General features: G+C 43.7%; 1 protein-coding gene across 1 annotated transcript in view; it reads left to right on the top strand.

The window, feature by feature from the left end:
• Positions 1-19,135, top strand: part of tgfbr2b (transforming growth factor beta receptor 2b) — an 85,722-nt gene that overhangs the window by 16,496 nt on the left and 50,091 nt on the right. Inside the window, exons 2-3 of the mRNA XM_041184694.1 lie at positions 10,880-11,036; positions 13,147-13,346. Of these exons, the coding sequence (XP_041040628.1) occupies positions 10,880-11,036; positions 13,147-13,346 (357 nt within the window). The remainder of the gene's footprint in view (positions 1-10,879; positions 11,037-13,146; positions 13,347-19,135) is intronic.

Raw genomic sequence — 19,135 nt, 5'->3', positions numbered from 1 at the left:
AGGGGTGGCACCATGAGCCAGATGAGACATTAATCCGACTACCTTCTCAGGTATATGTAAAAGATCTCCCAGCACTATTTCGAAGATGAGCTGGGGAGGTTTGTGTCCTGGCCGATATTTATCCCTCAACTGACATCACTAGCAAAACAGATTATCAGGTCATTAATATGTTGTTTGTAGGGGCTGACTGTACACAAACTGGCTGCCTTGTCTTTGACATTACATCTGTGACTGTACTGCAAAAAGTACATCTTTAGCTGTAAAGTATTTTGGGATGTCATGAGATGCAAATTCTTCCCTTTTTTTCCATATGATGCAGATTGCAGCAATCCAAAACTGAATTGAAACATCAAATGATCTGTCTCTATGATCATGTTAAATGCTGCGATATTCCTTCAGGGTGTGAAACCTTCAGTGAATTCCTTTCTTACCCCCCTTGAGGTTTCTGATGTTACTGGAACCTCTGAAATCTGTCACACCTTGAATGCATCCACAAGTTTCTTGTTTGTAATATTTGCAGCCTTTCTAACTTGATAGCTTTGAAGATAAATGTGCTGCTCACTGTGTTACTGAGCCATTTTGGTGTCTGCCCTTTCTGATTTAGCCTGAGATTTTCAAGCTTCAGATCAATAGATTTTGAAAACTTGAATATTACTGAAAAGGGAGAAATGCTACTGAAGCTTTTTTGTCTTGTCCTCAGCCAATCAGCGTTGAATTACCAACCAATCAGTACCCTTTTTCTCCTGCAGTATAAATTGTAGTGATCATTTGAAATTTGGAATTCTTGAGTTTGTCCTGATTAGTGCAAGATGAAAAGCTTCAGCAACATGTCTCTCTTTTCAACAGTATTCAAGATTTTGTAAAAGAATGACTTTCATTTATAAAGTGCCATTTGTGACCTCAGGATACCTGAAAGCATTTGACAGCCAACAAATTAATCTCAAAATACGTTGCATTGTAGGAACATGGCAACCAATTTGTAAGCACAGTAAGATGCCACAAACACTAATGTTATAGGTCACCAGATAATCTGCTTTGTCATGTTGGTTAATGGATAAAAACTGGCAGGAGGGTATCATTACAAAGCAGTGGGTTAGCATAGGCAACTTCCGTTATAAATGTGGACATAGGAATTTATATAATGAACCAACTTGGCAGGAAGTGAGAGCAGATACAGAAGATTTAATTATTAATTAATAAAGCAATATGGAAGCTCCCAATTTCTTTGTGCGATTGGAAATTAGAAATACAAAGTAATTCTCTCATTTAAACTCTCCTGTGATAAAATAGAAACTTTAGCAGGGCTTTCTATTTTTCTAAAATTATAACCTGTAACATAAATAGATAGCAGAGATTGGATTTGTTTGTTTTTAACCTCATTTTTTGATCGTGTCCATAAAATATGTGAGAAGGAAGAAGACAGACTTGCATTTACATAGTACCTTATAGAACCATGACAGGCCAGTAAAGTGCTTTTGAAATGTATGGATACAAACACAAAAGCAGGTGGGCATGAAAATTCTCAGTACCGGTCGGCATGCTGGTTTCCCTGCACCCTCCCGCCCCAGACCCTTTTCCCGGAGGCAGAATTGAAGGCAGAATGGGAGCTAATGGCCTCTTAAGGCCTGTCCTGAGAGGTCAACTGGAATTTTTTGATCAGCCTGTGGGTCCCCCAGAGCATGGGAACTAGGCTAGCTAACTGAAAACAGCCACTTTGTGGCAGACTGGGGGACCAGTGCTCCAGGACCCCTTGAGGCCCCCTTCAAAATGGTGGGCTAGCTGACGGCATTTTCTTAATGGAAAACTTTTAAAAGTTGCAGGGAGGTTGCCTTAAGATGGAGGCGCTCTCTCGGTCTCACCCGCTCGCTCTCACATCTCTCTCTTTCTTACCTGAACTGCAGGCTGCTGCTCCAGTCAATGTCCCTCCAGCTTCAATAACTCACTCACTGTTCTTAATTGGATGGAGAGCCCAACCTTTCGCCACTAATTGGCCAATTTGGGAAAGAGCACTGCCAAGTGGCTGGGTGGTATTTAATGCAGGTGTGGGGAATCTCATCTGCTGGCTGAAGAGCTGGTCGGTGGCCCATGTTACTTCCTTTGAGGACGGCTTTCAGGCACTTAAGTGGCCAGCAGTGGGCCTTCCCCGGGATCAAGGACCCCAGAGCGGAAATCTGCTACCTGAGAGACACCAGCCAATCAGAGGCCAGCAGCTGCCTGTTGCAGGCGGTGTCAGTGGAAGTGATGGCAATTGTCAGTAGTGCATCCAGAGAGAGACCTAGGGTTGCCAAGGGACACAGGCCGCAAGTGAGTGAGGACAGAATGAGGATCATCAGATGGGGTGAAGAGGGTTCGCAGCAAGAGCAGGGGGGTCTCTATCAATGCCATCCTCTCCACCACCCCCTAGCTTCTCGATGCCAGGTCTCTTAATGAGGCACTAATTGCCTTGAGAACCCCGAGGAGGCAACAAGCACAACAGGCTTTACTTTTTGGACTTCCTCCATGGTGACTGTCCCACCTGCTGCTGTTGAATACCACTGGCGGTAGGATGAGGCCCTGAAGTAGGGATTAATTGCCCGCTTAAAGGTCCCAATTGGTGACATGGCTGGAAGGCTGTCCATGAGCCTTCATTTCCCAGATATAATCGGGGCAGAAGCAGGGAAATGTCGAGGTCTGTTCCCCGCACCTTCCCATCTGATAATTCCACCCAGTGCAGTGACCCTCTACATCACACTGACATCAGAGCCCCAACCCAAATGGCAAAATCCTGCCCATAGTCTCTGTCAAGTAGGATATGCGGCAACCAAATTGCAGACAGCAAGGTTCACCGGAAGCATTGTGCTCATTATCAGAAAACCTATTTCAGTGATAATGGTTGAGGAGTTAATATTAGCCAGGCCACCTGAGAGAACTTCCCTTATCTCCTTTTGAAATCATACCTCATCCATCTAAGAAAGAAGAGATGACTCCATTTAATGTCTTATCCAAGAGACAGTACCTCCAACAGTGCAGCACTCCCTCTGTAGTGCACTGAAGCACTCAAGCCTCTAGAATGGGACTTGAACCCACAACCTTTTGAATCACAGGCAAGGCTGCTACCAAATAAGCCATGGTCGACATCCAGGTCTTTGCTCTTATGATGGTTTAATTTTAAAGAGGTGAGAGACTTTATGCTCTGCAAAAGGTTATGTAATGACAACAATCTCTGTTGACCCATAAGCGATTCAATCTCTCCTTCCATTTCATTTTTGCCTCTGGTTCACTCCTCTGGAAGATTATACTGACAAATGTCTTTGGAAATGTGTACCCGATCAATGAATTTTGAACTGGGGGAGTAATAAATTGGTTAAAGCTTGCATTTACTGCTTTCCTATTGAATGAGATTTCAGTGCAGAGAAACCCCAGCAAATAGGTGGGAAATGCAGCAAAGCCAAGTGCAGATCTTTTGGAAACAAGTGTGAGATGTAATTAGAATGAGTAGGCCTGTCACTTTTTATTTAAGAATTGCAGAAACACTTGCTTTTTTAACTGCTAATTGGTGATTTCGTTGAAAATGTCACTTGAGATCGGGGTCTGACCAAAAAGCTGGTTGAAATTAGTTTTATTTCCCAAAACCACATTTTTTGTTTTTGTATTTTGACATTCTAGTGATTTTTAGATTGCTGACATCTCAGCAAGAACTTGCACAAGAAGAGCATTGGATCTGAAGATAGTGTCACATGGCACACAGTCAGGGCGTTGTTTCCACCTAAGGATTTATATATAGCCGCTTAAGGCATTCCATTGCTGTGTTGAAGCAGGCCATTGGAGCTCTGCTTTCTCCTCTGGGACTTGTGCTGGCTTGTTTGCTGATTGCTGACTCTGTTCAAACAGGAGACAGCTGCAGTAATCTTTTGAGCGGCACAAAGAATGCAAGCAAAACAGAATTGACTTGTTTGTCAGGCTCTGGCCATGGAGTACCAGCACTGCCTGATATCCCAGGGACCCTGAAGAGAGAGTGTACATCAGGCACTGTTTTTTTTATCCCCACATCTATCCAGCCCTCCTCCCCACCTCAACCCCCATACACAGACTTTTCAAGGAAAATTATGATCAATGGGCAGAGTCTGTGGTCAGTAGACACTTCCATTAGCATTAATATATCAAAGGGGAAAGGTATCACTTTCAGACAGCAACCTGGGCAATGTCACAAACTTTAAGCAGACCATCTGTTTCTTTAGAAGAGATAACCTGTTAACTCCTTCATCAGCATGAGCTAGATACCATGTTACATTACTCAGGGCCAGAGTGGTCTTCTTGATTAGTTTTGATCGCCTAAGTGGTTTGGACCACGATCCTCCCCATTTTTCTCCCCCACTCCTTCGATCTGTTGTATTTTTACCTCTCTCAGGACATTGGGTGGGTGGGGACTCTGTGCTATGATGCACAAAAAAAGGAAGACTTCCATTTATCTGTGGTACCTTGCATGATGACCAGTCACCTCAAAGGACTTTTGAAGTGAATTCACTGTTGTAATTTAGGGAATGTGGCAGCCAATCTGTGCAAACAGCAATGTGATCATTTATGATGTTGATTGAGGGGTAAATATTGACCAGGACACCAGGGCAAACTCCCCTTCCTTTCTGCGGAAAAGTGTTGTGGGATCTTTACATACACCGGAGAGCGCAGATGGTGCTTCAGTTTAATGTCTCACCTGAAAGACGGAAACTGGAATGGTGCAGAATGCCTTCAGTACCTCAATGGCGTATCAACCTAGATTTTTGTGCTCAAGTTCTGGAATTAGGTGTGTGTGGGACAGGCTGGATAAAGCAGTAGATCTTTTCCACAGTCTCCCTCCTGTAAATGTTTGTGGGGAACCATGCTGTAGTAATGACAGACAGCAACCTTCTTGTATGAGGGAATCATCAGTAAATGGAGCATCTCAGCAGTATTAGGATGTTATGAAAATTAGTTACATTATTTCAAGGTTGATGGAAAGGATACCATTGAGACCATTGAGACCATGGTCTGATCAGATCTAGACCCCACAGAACTTGAGGCCCAGATAAAAATTAATGTTCACAAAAATGATGGAACAGAATTGAACAATTGCTGTCAACCTTGGCTCAACAGTAACACTTAGATGTCTGCATCAGAAAAGAATAGGTTCAAATTGCACTCCCAGAGTCTTGTATGCACAATCTAGGTTGACACTTCAGTACTGAGGGAATGCTGCACTGTCAAAGATGCCTTTGTTGCAGACGAGAAATTATACAAAGGCTCCATCTGCTCCGTCAAGGGCATAAAAGATTCCATGGCACTATTCAAATAATAGCCGGGGTGGTTTTCTCCAGTGTCCTGGCCAATATTTATCTCTCAAACAGTATCACTTAGAAAAAGTTTAAAACGTTATTGTCACATTGCCATATGTGGGACCTTGTTATGCACAAACTGGCTGCCACCTTTCCTACATATGAAACAATGAATACACTCGCCAAGATCAGGTGAGGAGGGCTTGGATGACTCCTCTCTTTTTCCTCTCCTCGTTTGACCCAACACTTTGAATTTGCAAGTATATCCTTTTAAATAAGTGAATGTTTAATTGTTTACATGCGGTGATCATAAAAGAACCAATCAGACAGGATTTCTTAAGTTTTAACAAAGATTATTATACTTAACCTGATATAACTAAAAATAATGTATGCTCTGACTTTCCTGCACTCACACATACACTCAAAGTTCACACAGACGAATAGATTACAGAGCAGTGAAGCAGTGATAGATTAATCAAATTAGAGTGTGGAGAAATGAAAGGGGTATATGGTCTGTGGAGGTTGATGACTTGGCTGGCTTCAGGCTGAATTCAGTGGTCTTGAAACTTTCCCTTGGTGGTCCCAATGCTTCTGGCATCATGGTGATTTAAAGATGTAGACGGCCGATTTGGCTGTTCTCCTGGAGACAGTGGTGTGGCGATGATTTCCTTCAAGAGGCCTCTGTCTGAATCAGGGGCATGCCTGGGTGGTCACAGTCAGCAAGCAAGGTTTGAAAGTTTGCAAGTCGGGTTGGAGAGCAGGGAGAAAGGAGGGCTCCATTCAGGCCTTCTCTTGCCAACATCTCAGCTGCTTGTCCTCTTCAGAGAAAGCAGAAGATCAAACAAACAAAAGGTGGGCCTGTCACATGACTGTCACCCAGCGATTCAGACATGGTCATTATCAGTGTATTCCTCCTTGTAACTTAATCAGTTCACGTCTGAGAATCTCCTCTCTCAGCCTGAGTTCCATTGTTCAAGTGATTGGGTTTAAAGCTTATTTCCCATTGGAGCTTAATACATTCATGTATGGGAAACCTCTGTTGAATATCCCAGGCAATTGCCTTGCTAATGGGGACAGGATTTTTGGCTCACTCATATTCTTCTGAGGTCATTATCCATGTCTGGAAAGACGTGGTGTCTCCAGCTCAGTGGATTGGCATGTTGGAGGGTACAATGATGCAAATTGTGTAGCCATCTTTTGCTGTAATCTCAAGTCACATTTAGGACAGACTTTTAGCTCTTGTGTCGAGTAAGTAGAGTTGGAAGAATTCCAGGCTCTGCAAACCTGGCTCCTAAAAAATTGCCTCAACAGTTTGGATTTTAATTCCAGGGAGGCTGAGTTTTATGGGAGTCACACCGCCCCTGGAAAGAGTTCGTAGAGAGCCACAGGGGCTATGGGTGCAGAGGTGAGCTGGACGAAAGGCCTGCCACAGTGTTCCAGCACTTTATCTCAGGCGTGAAAGAAAAGAATAAAACCAAAACTAGCCCTCCAGCACTCACCTGTCACACCCCTTTACACCATCCCTTTACTCTACCCCCTCCAACACACTCCCATGCCTCATCCATGCCAACCCATGTCATCTCATGTATCCACCCACCCCCATGGCTCTTCATACCCTCCATGCCAATTACACCCCTTCACCCACCCCCATTGACCTTCATACCCTTGATGCCAACCTATACCACTCTACACCATGGCCCTTTTATAGCCCCTATTCATTATTTAAAAAAAACCGCTCTCATTGTTAAAAAGACATTCATGACATATAACTTCCTTTAATCCTATAAAAACAAGCATTTGTATTCATATTTCCACTTCAAATACTTTATAAGCACTTGAAGCTGTCAATCAAATTGTGAACTGCCATTCTGACAATGGAAGGTTGTGAAATCAGTCATGCAGCACTGATCCTATAATGATTGCCCTCAGGGTTTATGTCAATAGTCAGAGTAAAATAGAAAGCACTTTTTTTAACCCTGGAGACAGTTTGTTTCCAAATATTTAAAAGGCCGGAGATTTAAATGCCTTGACAGCTCCCTTTGACAGTTCCAATGAGTTTATGCACTTTTTGCACACGTTCATGTATGTTGTAACAATCCCCAAAGGGCACCTGACTTCTCCCACAGGGTATGTATTCAAAAGGGTACCTTGCCTCTCCAAATGGTACCATACCTCTCCAAAGACCTCTGATAAGTTTAGACCTTCTCCTACCAGGTCTAATGTGCACAAGTTGTATTTCCCACTCTCTCCTTGCAAAAATCAGGTCTGGCTGAAGGCAGCTGCCTCAGTGAACCACGGACATCCAAAGTTCAACCCACCCCCCACCCCCTGCAAACATGGTGGGGACTTCTGATTTCAGGTCTCCTGCGCCATTTTCACAAAGATGGAGAACCTCTCCATCTGCATGAAAATTCAGGCCTTAGTCTCTTTTTTAAAATGCTTCTGTTTTTAAAATTTCAGCTCATGTTTCCAGCTGATGGATTAAAAATTATTATTTGACATAAAACATGTTTTCCTAACACACTTCAATTGGCACCTCTTAGCTGTAAAGTCTTTTGGGAAATCCTGAGGTCATGAAAAGCACCATAAAAATTTTGGGTTTTTTTCTCTTTTATTTCTTTTTCTCTCATTCACTTTCTTTTTTACGATCTGATGCTATTTCCGTAGGGAGCAATATAGAGATCTGGTGAAGTCAGAATGCTTTATGTGGCTACTCTGTTGAGGAGTCACAAATGATTTGCAATGTGCTAAGGGCTGTTATCTATCAGAAAATATGTTGCCTAAAGTTTCAACTTCAGCTTAAATCAGAATTGGAAATGGAAGAAATGAAGATCAATTAATATAAATCCACACGAAATCCTAATATTAAACCTGCCACTGGAAAACCTACCATTCAATGACTTGTGTAAGTTGGTTCAAATATCCCCATGGTTTGTGACTCTTCTTTAGAGTGTTTTGTCAAATTAGAGCTGGGTTTTCTCTGAAGTGAGACCATGATTTGTAGTATTACAGCTTTAGTGATGCAGAGTCAGGAGTCATCTGTTTAAAGAAAAGCTCCATGAGACTTAGTCACTTTTGACTTAGCCAATGACCTGCAAAGATCTTGCTCATTCAGTGAGCGAGCAGGAAGAGGGCCGGTTAATATTCACAATCAGCATAAACTGCTTCCCCCCAGTGCTCAGACATTCTGCACACTCAGCTGTCTGGTCACTGAGTTGGTCACTCAGGCTAGTGACCTGACCATTCCAGGTTTCGGTGAAGCATGGTTATGGCAATAGAACTAGTGTTATTTATATCATAAAATCTTTTCTGAATTGGTTGACAATGGACCATTGAAATTGACTGTGGACCGCTGAATAGAATCTATCTAATAGTGCTGTACACCAGGCTGTGGGGAGGCCTGGAATTGTCGAGGTTGTCCCTCAGGACTTGGGGCCTTGTGATGCCCAATAGCAGTAGCAGGTATGCAGCATTACATTTAGTATATTTGGTGTGATTAAACTTTAAACAGTGGTTCACTTCATGGGACACACAAGGGAAAGTTCAAAGTAAAATTAGCTCATCATGACCAGGCCTTACTTAATATAACCTTGACTGCTCTGCTTAAGGGTTCTGGGATCAGGTTATTAGGGGATCCAGGCCTCTCATCCTATCCATCTAAGACTTAGATTATACAAATATTAATTATACATCCAAAAACTTTCAAGATTATAAGAAGCTCTGCTTGAAAGTAACTGAAGCCCATTACCGGTGCACCATGCGTGTCAGAGATGAATGAACTGTTCCTGAGTTCTCGCACCAGTGAATCACTCAGTCTATCTAATAAGTCATACTGCTGCACTTTCACTTTTGAGGGCAACAGAAAGATTTTCTGCAGAGGTGTTGCTGCACATCCTGTCTGTGACAGGACATGCTCTCTATATATATAAATATAAAATCCAAATTGGGCATTGTTACACTCATGCCATTGAACATGTGGCAGTTGTTGATGAGGGATGGGTAACAGATGGAATGTGACACTCACCATTTTACCCTCCCTTCTGCTTTTGGGAAAACTTTACTTGTGAACAGATCTGTGGAATGGATTTTAATGCCCCCCTTAGCAATACACAAAAATGAAACAATGGCTATTTGAACTTCCAACTCTGAGGTCATGTCCTCCCTGATGCATTGGTGCAATTTCAATATGATGGTGCAGATTGTCTGGTAGAAATGTGGTTAAATAATCTTTCTAAGACTGGGTGGTTTAAATTGCACTGTCTGGTACTGGCTAAAATTGTGCCTTTGTTTCATATCCCTACAATTACGCAATATGTCACCATTAATACTGATGCAGGTGTGAAAATGTTTACTTGGCCTTTAGTTATATAAGTTATCCCACAATTTTAGGTAGAGTAATGTCGGCTCACTCAAAACTGCTGCTGTATTGAGGTGATCGTAATAGTGGTCAACACTATGCCCCAATTCATAATCATAGCATCATAGGAACTTATGAATACTCTGGCAACACAGGCATTGTGGTGTGGAGATTTTTCAATCATTAAAGGGCAGCCTAAGCCTCCCGACCAGAGAGCAGGAAGTGGATGGTCATTACAAGCCAGAGGTGGACTGCCAGCCATATTAGTAAAGGTCAAAAAATTGTGCACAGTGCCCACACCGTAAACAGGTGATGGGCTCTTCGCATACGCCAATAAGGGAACCCCACTGCAACATTGGTTTGCCTCAGATGCACCCAGCACCGAATGCACTCAGGAAAACCAATTCTACATATAACCCAAGAGCTGGTCCTAAAAAGAAACTTTGTAAGCCACAGCCATCAAGTTAAGTATTAGAAATATGCTTACTTGAACCTGAAACTTAGAGAAGCAGGAGTGCTGCTAGCCTACTGCCTCCCCCACTCCCCTCACCTGCCCATCACCCGGCACCCCCCCCCCCTCCACCCCATCCCCACCCTCCTCACTTACCTCAGGGCTGCTGCAATGTTAGCAGTGTCTATTCTCAGAGGTTCAGCCGCTCAATAGACCCAAGGCCTAATATTGGGAGAGCACCATTCATGCACAGGGACTGGAGAATTTACAGACACCTGCGCTCATTCTGATCATTTGTCTGTGGGACCTTGCTGTGTACAACTTGGCTTCTGAAGTACTGTAGGGTGATCTAAGAATATGAGAGGCACTTTCTAAATGCAAGTTTTTTTTTGTGTGGACTTCAAGACAACCTGAGGGATCACATGGTAGTCACAAAATGAGCTCTCTTGTGGCCGTATACAATAGCACCTTCACTGCCAGTTGATGGTCTGAGCTGTAACTCTTTCGAGTACAAACCTGTTTCCATCTGTTTCAGATGATGTTACATTGTTTCATAGTTTGCCATTGTGAGATTTGAACTCTTGATCTTGGGGTTACAAGCCCAGTACCATAACCACTTGGCTATTTAGGCCAAGCCTGGTCTAAGCTGTAGGTGAAGTATAATTTTTAAAGGAACGAATACGCCAAGGAAAGTCTACAGAGCTATTATTTGTGGAAGTCTGTACAGATTGATTTGATCAGAAAGTTTAAACCTTGTTGTTCTCTTTTTTTTTCCAACAAAAGATAAAAACTTCATGATTTCAAACAAATATTTGGGGAGTAACCTTTGCCGGTTCTGTGACATCGAGCCCACCTCTTGCACCAACAGCGGTGTCTGCATTGTTAACTGCAGCATTAACTCCATCTGTGAGAATAAGGAAGAAGTGTGCGTCTCGATCTGGTAAGGGCCCATCCTCTTCACAATTCATTCTAATTTCGGTACATTCGGCATCTCCACCGCTAAGGTATTTTTTAATCTATTGCTGTTCAGAGGATCTCACAGTGCTACTTGAGGAAAAGCAGAGGAATTTTCCCCAGAGTCCAGGCCAGCATTTACCGCTCAACTAACACCTTAAGTAGCTGATCAAGTCATTTATCTCATTGCTATTTTTGGAGATTGCTGTGTGCAAATTGACTGCCATGCTTCCAAAACGCTCAGTTGGTTGGAAAGTGCTTGGGATGTCCTGATTTCATGAAAGGTGTTATATAAATGCTAGTTCTTCCTTTTTGATTAGGATCATTGTTATTTGCTAGCAGTGAGTAATAATTGTTCAGTCTTCGTTATGAAATCTTCAGTAGCCAGTGAAGTCAGACTGAGGCAAGGGACAAGACAGGCCATAATTGAAGGCCCATTCATTTCTTATTAATTATTGATTGTTTACTTATAAATTGAGTAACTCCGGTGAAGGGCCAAGGCTCACCATGTAGCTCCAAGATCATCATCCCAGTTGTATAGAAGATACCTGTCAAAGGCTGATAGTTTATGCAAAGTAAAGAGGTCCTACCACATAATTCACAGGCCCTGTGAGGCTAAATGAATTATGTCAGCTGTGCCATGCTAGGTTATATTCCTTTGCTTGAAGTTTGAAGGGTAATCTAATTAAAGGGTTTAAAATTATAACAGGTTGCAATAGGATCGAAGCAGAGAGTCTTTTTCCTCTGGTGGGAAGTCCAGAACAAGGGAGCACAATCTTAAAATTAGAGCTGGAGCAATTAGGAGTGAAATCAGGAAGCACTTTTCCACACAAAGGCTAGTGGAGATGTGGAATTTTCTGGCAGATCTATACCTCATTGCCCCACTTTTTTTCCATATCACTTGAAACCCTTATCTAATAAATATCTGTTGTTCTCAAGTCTAGAAAATTTCAGTGGATCGCAAACATCCACAGCCTTTTTGGAGGAGAGAGTTCCAGATTTTCGTTATCCTTTGTATGACAAAGTGCTTCCAGCTTTGCCTCCTGAATGACCTAACTCTAGATTTAAGATTGTACCCCGTTGTTCTTGATACATGAAACAAAGGAAGCAGTTTCTCTGGGTCTACCTTATCAAATCTCTATCTTTTTAAACTTGCTAGCGGGAGAATGTAGACCAAGGTCTGTAGAGCTCATTGGGGTTTTGCTTGCTTTTGATATGTGAGACCTGTACTAGAAGTTATACTAAGTCTTTTGCCTCCTCTAGTGCACTCCATACTTGGTCGTCACAACGTCTTAGTAAGTCCCTTTCTCTGCTTCTCTTGTACCTTTCAATTTAAGCACACCCTGGGAAGTACTGAGGATCAGAGGGACCTTGGTGTGCATGTCCACCAGTCCCTTAAGGTAGTGAGACAGGTAGGTAAGGTGGTTAAGAAGGCATATGGGATACTTGCCTTTATTAACCGTTGCATGGAATATAAGAGCAGGAAGGTTATGCTGGAACTGTATAAAACACTGGTTAGGCCACAGCTAGAGTATTGCGTGCAATTCTGGAATCCATATTATAGGAAGGATGTGATTGCACTAGAGAGAGTGCAGAGGAGATTTACCAGGATGTTGCCTGGGCTGGAGAGTTTTAATTATGAGGAGAGATTGGATAGACTGGGGTTATTTTCCCTGGAGCAGAGGAGATTGAGGGGGGACATGATTGAAATGTATAAAATTATGAGGGGCATAGATAGGGTAGACAAGAAGAAACTTTTCCCCTTGGTGGAGTGAAAAATTAACCAGGAGGCATAGATTTAAGGTAAGGGGCAGGAGGTTTAGAGGGGATGTGAGGAAGAATTTTTTCACCCAGAGGGTGGTGGGAATCTGGAACTCACTGCCTGAAAGGGTGGTAGAGGCAAAAACCCTCAAAACATTGAAGAAATATTTGGATGTGCACTTGCGATGCCATGGCATACAAAACTATGGGCCTAGTGCTAGAAAATAGAATTAGAATAGTTAGGCACTTGTTTGCCTGGCGCAGACTTGATGGGCTGAATGGCCTTTTTCTGTGCTGTAGACCTCTATGACTCTGTGCTTTTCCTTAAAATTTAGGAGAAAGCAAGATGCCAATGTAACCATAGAAACACTGTGCCATCATCCGGCAACTCCTCTGTACGGACACCTGCTGGATGACTACAATAATACACAATGCAAGATGAAAGAAAAAAAGGTTCCAGGCTCCGTGTTCTATATGTGCTCATGCTCGACAGAAGACGAATGCAACAAAGATCTGATATTTACTGACAATGTTGGTAAGTGGGATTTGAAATTGAAACTTGTTTGTTGATTGTGTTTGTGTCTATACTGGCCTATCAGGCTTTTAATTAGAATGATACAATAATTAGGAGCAGGATTAGGCCATTCGGCCCCTCAAGCCTGCTCCATCATTCAATGAGATCAAGGCTGATGTCAGCTCCATTTCCCTGTCTGCCCCCTAACCCTTGACTCCCTTGTCAATCAAAATCTAACTAACTCAGACTTGAATATGTTCAATGACCCAGCCCCCACAATTCTCTGGGAAAGAGAGTTCCGCAGACTACCGACCCTCAGAAAAAATATCTCCTAACCTCAGTATAAAATGGGAGACCCCTAAATTTTAAGCTGTGCCCCCTCGCAAAAGGCTCTCCATTGTGGCAAAAATCTGGGCCTGAGATATGACTGCTCACATATCTTATACTGTCCCCTAGTTCTCCTTGTAAATTTTGCAGCTTGGAGGTTTTTGATAATTTTTTAAGTTAAATGGTCTTTGAAATAGGATTTCAAGGTGATGAGCACCCAATTAAAATTTCCAGATTCAGAAGGAGTGCATGAAAAGCCAAAGCAGTTATTTGATAATTTAGACCAATAAATCTTGTATTTGAACCTTTTTGAGTCTTTGAAATGTTAATGATTGACCATAATTCTGCTTATCCTTACTTCAGTTGCCTGAGTTACTGAGTTTTTCATGCCTCGGCGATTGATGCAGCTAATCATATTTGGCATGTGGTGCTTCTAAAAGACTGTATCTCAGGATCTGCTATTGCTGAAAACTTTCCCTCCAATCCATGGCTTCTCATTTGAAAGGAAAAGCGCGCACCCGACCCGCTCGCGCATGAAATGATGCGCGCCGACGCCGGCTGAGCGTGCCGACATCAACGCGCAGCCGCATGATAGTTCAGTCGGCGGACGCAAGCAGAGCCGGTAGCACCCCCGCCGACAATTAAGAGGCCTGTTAAAACCATTAAGTAACCAGTTAAATCAAATTTTTCTCTGCCCGTTCAACCTAACGGTTTCACGAGCAGGCGAAAAGGCCAAGCAGCCTTTGCGTTTTTTTGGAAACCTCATTCAAGTGCAGGATGAGTCTCCCAAAAGCAAATAAAAATCAAATAAAAACTTTCAATTTTCATTATTTACATGTCCCTGCTCATGTGACAGAGCCGCATGAGGGGATATGTTTAATTGTATTTTTATTTTTTAAATTATTTTTTGATATCTCTTCATCTCCCTGGGGCACGGAGCTGCCTCAGGGAGATTATGCAGGGCTCACTTTCACACATGCACAAAGTTCATGTTCGATTGGCTCGCACTCCCCTGCCACCACCCTCCCCCCTTCCTGCACAGGCAGCGCTCAGCGCTACTGCTCATGTTTCACGCTGGATGGGCCTTAATTGGCCCACCAGCCTGAAATCACAGTGCAGCGCCGATCGCGGGCGACATTTGGCTTCCCTACCGCCTGCGCTCACCGAGCCTGCCCACCAAGGGCAAAATTCTGCCCCTAGTGTTGCAAAGGCAAAAGAGTTGTTTCAGTCTGGGTAACTGTTCTAACAACAAAAAGCATTAATACATCACCCAAAATGTCCCACGGCACTTTGCGGGAGCAATTTACAAACAAATTTTACTTTGAGCCGTGTAAGGAGATGTTAGAGCAGGTGATCAAAATTATGTTTTAAGAAGCATCTTACCAAGGAAGAGTGTGTTGGAGGGGCAGAGGTTTAGGGAAGATATTCCAGGACTTAAGGCCTAGGCAGCTATAGGCACAGTCCTCAGTGATTTTTTTATTTATTCATTCACAGGATGTGGGCTTCACTGGCTGGGCCACATTTATTGCCCATCCCTAGTTGCCCTTGAGAAGGTGGTGGTGAGCTGCCTTCTTGAAACACTGCAGTCTATGGTATATCTACAGTGCTGTTAGGGAGGGAGTTCCAGGATTTTAACCCAGTGACAGTGAAGGAATTGTAATATATTTCCAAATCAGGGAGTGGCATTCCATCTATCTGCTGCCCTTGTTCTTCTAGATGGTAGTGGCCATGGGTTTGGAAGGTGAATCCCTACAGTGCATCTTGTAGATGGTACACAGGGCTGCTACTATGTGACAGTGGTAGAGGGAATGAATGTTTGTGGATGTGATGCTAATCAAGCTGCATTGACTGACTTGTGCCTTGTAGATGGGTTGATCAACACATGACTCTTAGCCTCTGACCTGCCACAGTATTTATATGGCCAGCCATAGAGTAGAGCAAATGCTTCAGCCTTATCAATGGGTTTTCCTTTATTCATTCATGGTATGTGGGCATCACTGGTGAGCATTTATGCCCTTGATAAGGTGGCCTTTAAGGGTCAACCACATTGCCTGGAGTCACATGGTAATTAGTAAACCTGATGGATTTTACGACAATGGTTTCACGGCCAGATTTTTATCAAATTCAGATTTCACTAGTTGCCCTGGTGGGATTTGAACCCAGCTTCCCAGAGCATTACTCGGGGCCTCTGGAATACTAGTCAGTGACAATACCACTATGCCACCACATCCCCAGGATGTTGATAGTGGGGTATTCAGTGATGGTAATTCTATTGAACATCAAGGGGCGATGGTTTGATTCTCTCTTGTTGGAGATGGTCATTGCCTAACACTTGTGTGCCACAAATGTTACTTGCCACTTGTCAACCCAAGCCTGGATATTGTCCAGGTCTTGCTGCATTTAGACATGGACTGCTTCAGTATTTGAGGAGTTGCGATTGGTGCTGAACATTGTGCAATCATCAGCAAACATCCCCAGCTCGGACTTTATGATGGAAGGAAGGTCATTGATGAAGTAGCTGAAGAAGGTTGGGCCCAGGACACTACCCTGACAACCTCCAGCAGTGAAGTCCTGGAGCTGAGATGACTGACCTCCAACAGCCACAACCATCTTCCTTTGTGTTAGGTATGACTCCAACCAGCAGATAGTTTTCCCCTGATTCCTATTGACTCCAGTTTTGCTAGGGCTAGATGCCATGCTTGGTCAAATGCAGCTTTGATGTCAAGGGCAGTCACTCCCACCTCACCTTGGGAGTTCAGCTCTTTTGTCCATGTTTGAACCAAGGCTGTAATGAGGTCAGGAGCTGAGTTGCCCTGGCGGAATCCAAACTGGGCATCAGTGAGCAGGTTATTGCTAAGCAAGTGCCGCTTGATAGCCCTGATGATGACCCCTTCTATTACTTTAATGATGATCGAGGGTAGACTGCTGGAGCAGTAATTGGCCGGGTTGGATTTGTCCTGCTTTTTGTGCACAGGACATACCTGGCAATTTTCCACATAGCTGGGTAGATGCCAGTGTTGTAACTGTACTGGAACAGCTTGGTTAGAGGCGCGGCAAGTTCTGGAGTACAAGTCTTCAGTACTATTGCCGGAATATTGTCAGGGCCCATAGCCTTCACACGATCCAGTGCCTTCAGCCATTTCTTGATATCACGTGGAGTGAATCAAATTGGCTGAAGGCTGGCATCTGTGACGCCAGGAACCTCCTGAGGAGGCCGAGATGGATCATCCACTCAGCACTTCTGGCTGAAGATTGTAGCAAATGCTTCAGTCTTATCTTTTGCACTGATATGCTGGGCTCCTCCATCATTGACGATGGGAATATTTGTGGAGACTCCTCCTCCAGTGAGTGTTTAATTGTCCACCGCCATTCACAACTGGATGTGACAGGACTTCAGAGCTTAGATCTGATCCGTTGGTTGTGGGATCACTTAGCTCTGTCTATCACTTGCTGCTTATGCTGTTTGGCACCCAAGTACTTCTGTGCTGTAGCTTTACACCTCATTTTTAGGTATGCCTGATGCTGCTCCTGGCATGCCCTCCTGCATTCTCCATTGACCCAGGATTGATCTCCTGACTTGATGTTAATGGTAGAGTGGGGGATGAGCTGGGCCATGAGGTTACAAATTGTGTTTGAGTACAATTCTGCTGCCCCACAGCACCTCATGGATGGCCAGTCTTGAGTTGCTAGATCTGTTTGAAATCTATCCCATTTAGCATGGTGGTAGTGCCACACAACACAATGGAGGGTATCCTCAATGTGAAGGTGGGACTTCATCTCCACAATGCGGTGGTCACTACTACCAATACTGTGATGGACAGATGCAGCTGCAGCAGGCAGGTTTGTGAGAATGAGGCCGAGTATGTGTTTCCTTCTTTACCTGCCACAGACCCAATCTAGCAGCTATGACCTTTAGGACTCAGCCAGCAGTAGTACTACCAAGCCACTCTTGGTGATGGACATTGAAGTTCCCCACCTAGAATTCATTCTGCACCCTTAGTCCTTCCTCCAAGTGGTGTTCCAACATGGAGGAGCGCTGATTCATCAGCTGAGGGAGGACAGTACGTGATAACCTCCTTCAGCAGGAGGTTTCCTTGCCCATGTTTGACCTGATGCCATGAGACTTCATGTGGTCCAGAGCAGATGTTGAAGACCATCAGGGGGGAACTCCCTCCTGACTCTATACCACTGTGGAATAGGACATGCCCAGGAACGGTGATGGTGGAGTCTGGGACATTACCTGTAAGATACGATTCCATGAGGATGACTATGTCAGGCTGATGCTTGACTAGTCTGTGGAGACAGCTCTCCCAGTTTTGGTACTAGCCCCCAGATGTTAGTAAGAAGGACAAGGTCAAGATTGCTGTTGTTTCCAGTGCCTAGGTCAATGCCAGGTGGTCCATCCATTCAGTTTCATTCCTTTGGTAGGCCATTTAAGAGTCAACCACATTGCTGTGGATCTGGAGTCACAAGGACAACAGATTTCCTTCCCTAAAGGGCATCAGATGGGTTTTTAACAACAACTGACAATATCTTTATGGTCATCATTAGACTTTTAATTCCAGATTGTTATTGATTTCTGTCATGGTGGGATTCAAACCCAGGTCCCCAGAGCATTATCCTGGGTCTCTGGTTTACTAGTCCAGCGACAGCAACAATACCATTACGCCATCACCTCCCTTGAAAGGGATGAAGAGAATCAGGGATACACATGAGGGAAGAATTGGAGAAGTACAACAACCTATAATGGTTGTAGAGCTGGAAGAGGTTCCAGAGATGTGGAAGGATAAAGCCACAGAGGGATTTGAAAGTGAGCATGGGGATTTTAAATTTGAAGCAATTCCAGAACGGGTTTCAATGTCAGCAAACACAGATGTGCTGGGTGAATGCAACTTTGTGAGTTAGAATACAGGCAGCAAAGTTTTGGGTAGACTCTAATTTACAAGAACGAGCAGCGTCAGATGAGCTGAGGCAGGGCCAGCGACAGGCAATGTTACCGAGGTGGAAGCAGACTGTCCTGGTGACAGAAAGAAAAGGAGATCGGAAACTCAGGTCTAGTTCAAATGAGATGCCTAGCTTATGAACGGTCTGAATCAGCATCAGTTATCATGGAGAGGGATGGAGTTGGTTACTAATAAACAAAATTGTAGTTGGGGCTGAAGACAATGGCTTTGGTTTTATTTGATTGAAAGAAACTGCTGCTTGTGCAACAATGGTTGTCGGATGAGCAGCGTGACAGATCAGACAATGGAGATGACAAACGTGGGTGGTTCATAGGAAGGCCCTTTGATGTCTGAAACCCTTCTGAAGGCGTTATGTTAAATATAAGCCACCAAGAAAGTGGAAGGAGCCTGCCTTGTGTAAACTTAACTCATCAAAGGCTGGATTCTTTTGTAATGGCCCCAAAAAATAAGATTGAAGTTACTATTTAATCACCATTTGAAGATTCCAGCTGTCCCTTCTCTCTTTACATTAACTGAAAA

The sequence above is a fragment of the Carcharodon carcharias genome, chromosome 3, assembly GCF_017639515.1.
Source record: "Carcharodon carcharias isolate sCarCar2 chromosome 3, sCarCar2.pri, whole genome shotgun sequence".
In the NCBI taxonomy this organism is placed as follows: Eukaryota; Metazoa; Chordata; class Chondrichthyes; order Lamniformes; family Lamnidae; genus Carcharodon; species Carcharodon carcharias.
Note: the sequence above shows the minus strand (reverse complement) of the source record. Positions and strands in the feature narration are given on the sequence as shown.